This window comes from Vidua chalybeata, unplaced genomic scaffold, assembly GCF_026979565.1.
Source record: "Vidua chalybeata isolate OUT-0048 unplaced genomic scaffold, bVidCha1 merged haplotype scaffold_239_ctg1, whole genome shotgun sequence".
NCBI lineage: Eukaryota > Metazoa > Chordata > Aves > Passeriformes > Viduidae > Vidua > Vidua chalybeata.
Genome location: NW_026530377.1, coordinates 12,052 through 21,519, shown reverse-complemented (window position 1 = coordinate 21,519; position 9,468 = coordinate 12,052). Strand labels below are relative to the sequence as shown.

Here is a 9,468-nt window from a genome sequence, read left to right as displayed (position 1 = left end):
GCGGGGTGAGGATTCTTTTACTGCGTAGGGGTAGGAGGGTTTAGCATTCGAGGGTACAATCTGGAGAAGGCTAAAGGGAGGGGAAATACAACATTAACCAGTGGGGAAAAGGGAAAGGAGTGTTCTTGGTGGAAGAACCAAAGGGAAAACGTGGAACAGAGAAGATTCTAGGCTAAGGGGCAGACTTGAACAATAACTGACAGGACAGGGGGAGGGTACAATTCTCTTACAAAAGGGGGTGGAGAACTCATACAACTGCTGTTTCCCATGGCAACCCTAGACTGCCTTCCCCAACCCCTCCTCCTACATCTCTCCCGTTTTTATTTATTAAATAAGCACTTCCCAACGTTTTAAGCAACATACGTCTAAACAAAAATAAAGCAACCGAGATCATGAACATTATCAGAAAGATCCAAAAGAGTCCCCTGAGGATGATAGCAACCCACCCTGGGACACCCCATTGAGACAGCAGTTTATTCACAGGATCTACAGTCGAGGTCTCAGTCTTGAGGTCGTCAACTTGCTCTCGGATCCGCTGGATATTAGCTTGGATGGATGTGCTCTTTGATGCCAGATTGAAGCAGCACATTCCTTCAAAGTCCTCACAGCCGTGGCCATGGGCGAGCAGTAAGAAGTCAATAGCAGCCCTATTTTGCAGTGTGGCGTGCCGGGTGACTTCTTCGTCCGCTAGCAAGTCGGAAAGGGCAGCGGACGTGGCGTTGGCCTGCTTACTGAGCCAACACTCGAGGTGAGAAAGCTCACCAAGGGCCTTTGCTGTGGCATACCATGGTAAAAATATGGATACCGTGACTCTCTTCGTCTTTCCCCAATTGTAAATTTTTGAATCACAATTTTCGTCGAATTGGTTATAGGATCTCTTTTTGCGAGCCAATTTATTTTCGTTTTTCCAATTTAAAATTTGGGTTTTGTTCGGTGTCAGTGTGGTAAGCTGCCCAAGGCTGCAGGGGCCTCCCTGGATTTGGGAGGGAATCCCTGCCCACACCCTGTCGCCGCAGATGAGAAAAACCCCCCTGGGGAGCACCCTGGGAACTGAGGAGGACCTAGATACCATGGTCGAGGTGTAATTGCACCAATTTGCTGCATGGTATCTCCCATCGTGGGGAGATACATCGTGTCTTTTTACTTCTTGGGTACCAGCGGGGTGGAGTTTAGCCATTTGATCCCAGTCTTTCTGGGAGGGCTGGTACCTAAACCTGACACAATATGTTGCCTGAGAGGAGCCCAATAGGTCCAATTCTTGGGGCTCCTGTGGTGCATATGGCAGAATCCTCGTCCACTCATCCCAGGTGTCCACAGGATTAGGTTTTTTTCCTGCATATGGATAGTCGTTTGGCGACAGGGGGACTCCTACCAGGCACGTGGATAACGGATTGTCCACACTTCCCATGGCCATACAGAAGTTGTCCTGCTTCAAGGACTTCGCCAGCGTGACCCATATGTTTTCTCTCAGCTGTGGGACTATCCAGCTCCTGACCGGTGACAGCCAGATGATGACGATCAGGAGCATCAGATGTTTCAGAGGTGTCCTCAAGGCGGTAGTCATCCTCAGCGTCTTGTGATAAAAGAAAGCATAACTTGAATGATAAATTTTCCTCAGTGGTCCCTCCCCAACCTCCCCCGTTTTTATTTACTAAATAAGCACGAAATAAAATTAGAGAAAAGGGGTAAGGATTGAGGGAAAGGGGAGGTTAGGGGAAAGGAAAGGGTACAGGGGGCGATGGGGTAATTGGGTACGTAGAGTTCAGCGGGGGAAAATATCTTCGGGTAATCATGACACGTGTGACGATATTGGGAGGAACGGTCTTTCTTCTCCTCCTCTTCCAGGCAGTGGAAACTCCGTCCAGCGATGAGGTGTTCTCGGTGCTTTGCACCAAGGACACGTTGTCTTGCTGAGCTGGCACCTCTACGAAGGGCTTGACATATTTCCCCGGAATCCATCTTGGTCCTTTATCTGTAGAAACACAGGCATACCCTCTCCCCCAGGTTATTAGAGGGAAAGGGCCCTGGATAGCTTTGGATTCTGGGTCCTTTATCAAGACTGGTGGCCTCTCGGCGAGTTGCGCTCTGGTGTTATTGTGAAAATGGCGGATAATAGGAGGGTCAGGCTCCCTTTCTGAGCAGTTTAAAAAATTCAGGACATACAGGGCCTTACATAACCTTTCGGCTGGGCTCACTGTAATGTCCGGCTTATGTTGTTGTTCAAGGAGCCTTTTTAGATTTCTGTGGGCCCTCTCTATTATCGCCTGTCCTGTAGGATTGTGGGGAATTCCGGTGGTATGGGAAATTCCCCACTGTTGCGCAAACTCACCGAAGCGCTTTGACGCATAGCATGGGCCATTATCAGTTTTTATGTGAGATGGGACTCCCAACGTAGAGAATGCCATGAAAAGATGTTTCATGGCATCCCTGGTTTTTTCGCCTGCATGGACGGAGGCAAACACTGCGCCGGAAAACGTGTCAATAGAGACATGTATGTATTTCATCCGACCAAACGGCTCGAAGTGTGTTACATCTGTCTGCCATATCTCTAGCGCTCCCAACCCTCGGGGATTTGTCCCCGAAATGAGGGAAGGAAGAGCGAAAGACTGGCAGCTCGGGCAGGTAGAAACAATGGTTCTTGCCTGTGCTATCGAGATCTTAAACTGTCGCACTAGAGCCGGGGCATTCTGGTGGTAAAATGCACGGCTGAGCCGCGCTTGCTGGAGTATGTCTGGTAAGGTGGTTGAAGCGGTTGCAGATATTTGTGTTGACATGGCTAGGAGGTCCGCTTTCCGATTACCCTCAGTGATCTCTCCGGGTAAATCGGTGTGTGCCCTTACGTGCGTGATATGATAAGATTGCTCTCTATGGGAAAGTAGCCAAATGAGATCAGAGAGTAAACTGTATAAATTTGTGTTTGAAACTTCTTTGAGGAGGGCACCTTCGGCCCTTTCTGCTACCCCAGCGACATAGGCCGAATCAGTGACCACATTCAGAGGCTGTTGAAATTTTTTGAATGCTCTCAAGACTGCGGCAAGTTCCGCCATCTGGGGGGAACCCTCAACCACTTGGACGTCAGACTCCCACTTCTGACTGTCCGGGTCCTTCCAAGTGATCACCGATTTGTGGGATCTGCCCGACCCATCGGTGAACACCGTGAGAGCACCTGGAATTGGTGTTTTGCTTTTAAACATTCTCGGGGCCAAATGCAATGTATCCTTAAACAATTTATGCTTAGGATAGTGAACCAAAATTTGTCCGGGGAAGCTGTCCAGAGCAATGAGCAAATTTTCATTAGTTTGCAACAACGAGTCCAATTGATCTAATCTAACAGGTAAGTAAATGCACTCAGGGTCACACCCTGCGAGGGTTCAGAGGCGGTGTCGTGCCTTCATTATTAAAGTGGCTAGCAATTCTGCAGGGGTCGTGATCGTCCTAGAGGGCTGGTGTGGTAGGAAGAGCCACTCTAAGATGACCAGGGGATCAGATGCTCTGTTATCCCACTGGAAAAGAAGTCCATGGAGGCGGGGGCACTTACCCAACACCGCGAAGTTCACGGGAAGGGTCCGGACCACGCGGTGTGCCTGGCGAGACTTCAGAGCAACAGCAACCCGTTGCAGGGCTTCCCGCGCGGCAGGTGTCAGCTCGCGTGGTGAGGCGAGGTCTCCGTCGCCTCGAAGCAGACAGAAGAGAGGTGACAGCTCCTCAGTCGTCAGTCCCAGGAGGGGGCGGATCCAGGTGATCGTTCCGCACAGCTGCTGAAGGTCTCGCAGAGTCTTCGGATCCTTGTTGATGGTCAGTGTCTGTGGCGTCACTGTCCTTCCCGTGATGAGGAATCCGAGGTACCTCCATGGTGCTGAGAATTGGATCTTCTCTTCTGCTATCTGGAGCCCTGCAGCTTTGATAGCCTTAATAGTCTTGTCCAGTGTTGCCTTTAGGTATGTCGAGTCGGAAGCACAAACTAGCACATCATCCATGTCATGCAGGATGATGGCCTCAGGGAAAAGCCGACGCACAGGTGATAAAATCTGCGCTACAAAAGTCTGACAGAGCACAGGGGAATTTTTCATCCCCTGAGGCAGGGATGTCCAATGATATCTTTTAAAAGGTTCAGCCCTATTCAATGATGGTACAGAAAAGGCGAACCTGGGAGCATCCCCGGGGTAGAGCGGAATGTTAAAAAAGCAGTCTTTGATGTCTATCACTGCTAGCTGCCAGTCTCTGGGGAGCATAGAAGGTGACGGAAGGCCTGGTTGAATGGGACCCATATCTTCTATCACACCATTAACCCTTCGCAGGTCTTGGAGCAGGCGCCACCTGTCTGTGCCAGGTTTTCTAATTACAAAGACAGGGCTATTCCAAGGGCTGGTAGAAGGTGTTAAATGCCCAAGTTTCACCTGCTCCTCTACTCATTTATGAAGCGCACTCAATTTTTCTGATGGAAGGGGCCACTGATCCACCCAGACCGGTGTGTTGGTTTTCCAGGTCAGGGGTGGGGAAGTGTGCTCTGCAGTGGCCCACGCTAAAAATCCCACAAAGGGCTAGGGATGTCGAGGCGGGCTCCCCACTGGCATAAAACATCCCTTCCTAATAATAGTATGTTTGAAGAGACAACAAAAGGTCTCACCGTTGCCAATTGTCCTTCCGGACCTTCCACGCACACAAGATGCCTACTCCTCAGAGAGTGGACCGCTCCGCCCACACCGGAGATCCTGCCGCAAGGGGGCACAAGCTCCCAGTCGCTGGGCCACCTCACCTGAGGGATGATGGTCACGTCAGCTCCTGTGTCTGCCATGAGCCGCATCTGTACCGACTTTCCCTGGAAAGAAAGTTTGGCATCAATTAATGGTCTTTCTTTACATACATTTTGGGTGAAGAAAACATGTCTCTCTGTGTCCGGGTCATCGTGGGTGTCCAGTACGTAAAGCAAAGCAAAAGGATCGCCTTTCCTTAAAGTAAATGGTGGGTGGTTACAAATGACGGAGACGGTGATCTCCTCTCCTGGTGGAAAACACACTACCTCAGGTAAGATGGTGATTTCATTTGGCGTGTTGAAGGAGTCTTCTAAGATGAGCACGGTGGTGTCCCGACAGTCGTGGAGGGGGCCCAGGAACCCAGCAGGAATTCTCGTCAGGTCCTCATCCTGGAGAGAGATGGTGACGCTGCTGCGGAGGACCTGATGATTGCCCTGATTTAGGGTACCTGTCCGGCGGAAGAGGCGGAGTCCGTCCTCGTGGCTGCGCTGAACTGCTGGACTTGGCCGCGCGGCCACTCGTCCTCCCTGATGGTCGGGAGGCTGGGATGCTGAGAAGGGCCACTTGGTGTCGTCGCGCGGCCCTTCCTCGCGCTTCGCCGCCAGTTTCCCGCTGGCTGGTACCCTTGTCGCTGTAGATGAAACTGGTGATCTTGATAAAATGGGTTCCTAGGATATGGTCTTGGGGGGGCAAGATAGGTTGTTGAATCTGTGGCCAGTGGGGACAGTTCACCTGGATGTGACCCAGCTGACCACAGTTAAAACAGCGCGTATTTTGTAAGTTTATCATGGCCTCTCCCACCCCTTTGCTGACAGCCAGGGCCACCGTGTGCTCCATTGACATTGCCTTTGTGCAAGCCTCCACCATCTGAGAGATGGTGGGCTCGGGGTCCTGAGGTAGTGCACGGAGAATCTTTTTTGTTTCCAAATTAGAGTTAGAAATGGCCATCTTTCATAGAAGCTCTGCACGAGCTTCTGCGTTGTCTATTTGTCTCTCAATGGCCTCTTTCAGTCTATCAACAAAAGTAATAAAAGTCTCCTCAGGCCCTTGCATGATAGAAGAAAAGTTTTGGAGGGGGATCTTACCATCCGGTATCTTCAGGAGTGCCTCCTTTCCCGCTGCTGCTATGTCCTGAAGCAGCTCCTGTGCTAGTAGAATTTGGTCCTCCGGACTGCTGAACTCCCCTTCTCCAGCAAGGGCTTCCATTGCCTCATCCCCCTCTCCCACCACCTCTGCGAGATCATACTTGCGCAGGAGTGGTTTCAACAGTTTTTTCCAATGAATCTCCCAGAGGTCGCATTCGGTGGGAGCAAACAGTGCCTTAGCAATATACCTTAAATCATGGGGGACTAGGAAACGTCCAGCAAATGTTAAGTCCAGCACATTTTTAAAGAAAGGCGAGTTTCTGCCATAATCTTTGGCAGCCTTCCTTAACTCCTTCACCTCAGCGTATGGAATTTGCTCCCACTTTGGCTCCCTCCCCCGCCGGAGGATGACCGGTGCCGCAAAGCTGCCCAAGTCCCGTGCCAATTCCAAATTCCCATCCTTAATTGCCTCCTCTCTGATCTTTGCCCAACCCCCCCCCCCCCCCCCCGACTTGTTGGAATGCTGGGGGCTGCCACTCTCCTCATCCTCTTCCGAGGATGAAGCAGGCTGGGTTAGGGCACGGTGCCTCCCCCTGGCCGGTGGGTCCCGGAGACCGTGCGTCCGACAGGCCAGGATGGCCTGCTTCCGGCCAGGCTTCTTCCTGGTTCCGGTACTGGCAGTGGCAGGAGAGGAGGAGGCGTGTCCCGACCCACCCACTGGGGCGTGACTTTCTGGTGGGGGGTTCCCACCCACGGGGGCTGGGCCCACTTGGGGGCTGGTCCCAGCCACAGGGGGCCCACCCAGGGGTGTGGTCAGAGGGAAGGAGGGGACGGGTCCCGACACAGGGGCGGCACTCGACGGAGGGGGGGGAGGAGGCGGGGGCGAGATGTCAGGAATTTTCTGGGGTGAAGGAGAAGGAGGGGCGCCATCTTGGGGCTGGTCTTTTTTCGCCATGAGGCAGGCGCCATTTTGTCCTATTTGTTCAGTTAAGTCCTCTAAAGAGCAACAGGGTTTCAAACTAGGATTAGGGTCTCTGGTATAGAGGGAACAGGAATGACATGTGTTGGGGTGGCCAGTCCCAACACACGAATGGGACAGGGAGGATCGGGAAGCAGCAGAGAGACGGCAGCAGCTCTGTGCCGATGTATGGCAGGATCTGTCTCCCGATCCGCCCTTAGGGGAAGAGGGAATAGGATTGGGGGGGGAGGAACACGAGGTAGGTGAACTGGGGACCCAACTCTCTCTCTTCTTTTTTAACAAATTAAGAATGGAATGAAAAAGCGGAAAAAAACGACCGACTGAAATCCTCCCCTGAACTTGTAAATCGTAAATCTTTCTCCCAACTCTTCCCCAGAAATCAGGCACCAAAACATCTTCCCGTGTAATAGCAGGAAAATGTTCAAAAATAAATTTAACAAAAGGCTTTAAATCTCTCTTATTAAAAGAAACGTTCCCTAAAACAAGGTGGGACTTAATTTGGATCTAAAACTCCCGTTGAGCTGGAGACAGGCGGTTACCCATTATATCAGGTCTCACAGCTAAATCACCCTCTTCGAAAAGGAAAAAAAAAAAAAAAAAAACAAAAAAGGGAGGTGACGCCTAGTCAGGCGTAAGAAAAAGCAAGATAAGCATACCTCTGAAGGACACAGGCATAAAACGGGGACATCGAAGAGGGGTCTGGTGGAACTTCTGCTGGTCCGAGGGCGTTGCTGCTGCCGCGCAGCTCGAAGGTCCGTCGGTTATCAGCAGAACCCAGGAGACAGAAGCCTTCCGAACTGAAAGGGCGACTGTCCCAGGAAACTGGTCCCGAACGCCACTTGCAATCCTGGAGAAGGCTGGTCACAGAGCAGGCAATCTCCAGGAGACGGTCAAGGACTGGACCCGCTGGTGTCCGTCCCTGTTCGGGCAGCCACTTGCCGAGCCGTGGGGGCTTTTAGGCACTCGGCACGAAGCTCGGATAGCTGGTACATCTGAGGGTCCACCAGAAGAACGGGAGGGACACTCGGGCTGCTGAAATCCTGCTCGTTTATTGAAGGGTCGCAGAAGGGGCAAACAGGGAGACAACGAAGCAGAAGGGAGGCAGATTCCGAGAGCCCCGAAGGGCGGGGTGAGGATTCTTTTACTGCGTAGGGGTAGGAGGGTTTAGCATTCGAGGGTACAATCGGGATGTGATAAACTGTGGTAACTTGTTTGTTCATCAAAGGAATTGGAATATTAAAGGAGGAAAAATAAAATTAAAGTATGAGGGACTAGCTTGCTTGTTAGGAGATAGGGGAAGCATCTGTGAAGTTGGGAAACAGCAACTTGTGGGTTTTACTAAAAAAAGGACAATAAAGAAGCAACTGCTACAAACCGCAAGGCTATAGGCATATTGCAAGGCTATAGACATATTGCAAAACGCAAGACCGCAAGTATGATTAATCACCATTTAGGGAGCTTTTCTTAGCTTCTCTTGCAGACACAGGCTAAGGATGTTGGGGGATGGCCGGAGCTGATTATGAAATCAGCGACCACCAGGCAACGGCCACCGGACTAGACAACGTAGGAGTGCTCCGGGTACGCCCATCATTGTCCGGAACCGATTGTGAAACCAACGATCACCTGCCTCGACATAACGCAGACACGATGCAGAGGGATGCTCAAGCTACGCCCACCGCTATCGCAAGAGACGCGAATGAAGAAACCTCCAAGAAACTATAAAAGAGACTGAATAAGGGGGGTGGGGTGTGGGGCACTGCAGTGTGGGACACTGCAGGAGGGGCGGTTAGGAGACCCCTACCCACCCAGCGCTGTTTTGCTTGCTACTGCTTGCTGTAATTAATAAAATTCTAATTGACCTTAAAAAGGCTGAATCAAATTATTCGCCTCAATTTATCACAATTAGGTGCCGTGACTCGGATAAAGGAAACCCGGGACGGAGGCCCCACTAGCGTGAGGCGCCCCACCGCCTTTTTGCGGTGGACCTAAGGGGGGGCTTCCTCCTTGGGCCTTTACCGACGAACCTAAAACTCAGTAGCAAGCAAAGTTACCCCCGTTAATCTTTGTGCACGAAGAACCGCGGAAGAGTGAACACGCAGGAAGCGTAAGTAGCCCCCGGTGGGTTTTTTCCAGGGTTGATTCAAACCTGCTGGATTGAGGGATTAATATTCCAAGAGCATCCAGGGTTGATTCAAACCTGCTGGATTGAGGGATTAATATTCCAAGAGCATCCAGGGTTGATTCAAACCTGCTGGATTGAGGGATTAATATTCCAAGAGCATCCAGGGTTGATTCAAACCTGCGGGATTGAGGGATTAATATTCTAAGAGCATCCAGGGTTGATTCAAACCTGCTGGATTGAGGGACTAATGTTCCAAGAGCATCCAGGGTTGGGGGACGTAGGAGGGGGGGAGCTGCACCCCCCTCGGCGTCGAGTTACCCTCGGTGGGGAGGCTCCTGGGTTAGGAGGAGAGCAAGCGGGCCTAACCCAGACGCGGAGGTGGACTGCGTCAAAGTTCCTGGGGCGGGGGATCCCCGGAGAAACTTCCCCAAGTTTCGGCTTACTAATTTAGTATAAGTGTATGTGCTCGGTGGGCCCCGTACAAGCGGGCTCCGGAATGCGTGTGCGTGTGAAAAAGACGGTGGGCCC

General features: G+C 51.6%; 1 protein-coding gene across 1 annotated transcript; it reads right to left on the bottom strand.

The window, feature by feature from the left end:
* Nucleotides 1-4,670: 4,670 nt before the first annotated feature.
* Nucleotides 4,671-8,100, bottom strand: LOC128783373 (uncharacterized). Its single transcript, XM_053934019.1, has 4 exons — nucleotides 7,475-8,100; nucleotides 5,840-6,103; nucleotides 4,757-5,385; nucleotides 4,671-4,712 (listed from the first exon to the last, which is right to left on the bottom strand). Exons 1-4 carry the CDS (start codon nucleotides 7,491-7,493, stop codon nucleotides 4,671-4,673), a joined length of 954 nt encoding a protein of 317 aa, XP_053789994.1. The 5' UTR covers nucleotides 7,494-8,100.
* Nucleotides 8,101-9,468: the final 1,368 nt, after the last annotated feature.

Bases quoted from the DNA above. Each gene is read 5' to 3' on its own strand.
- LOC128783373 (XM_053934019.1), bottom strand. The intron at 5,386-5,839 runs GTAAGATCCCCC...TTTCATCTACAG, and splicing joins ACTCCTGAAGATACCGGATG to CGACAAGGGTACCAGCCAGC. The intron at 4,713-4,756 runs GTGAGGTGGCCC...CCCTTGCGGCAG, and splicing joins ACGTGACCATCATCCCTCAG to GATCTCCGGTGTGGGCGGAG.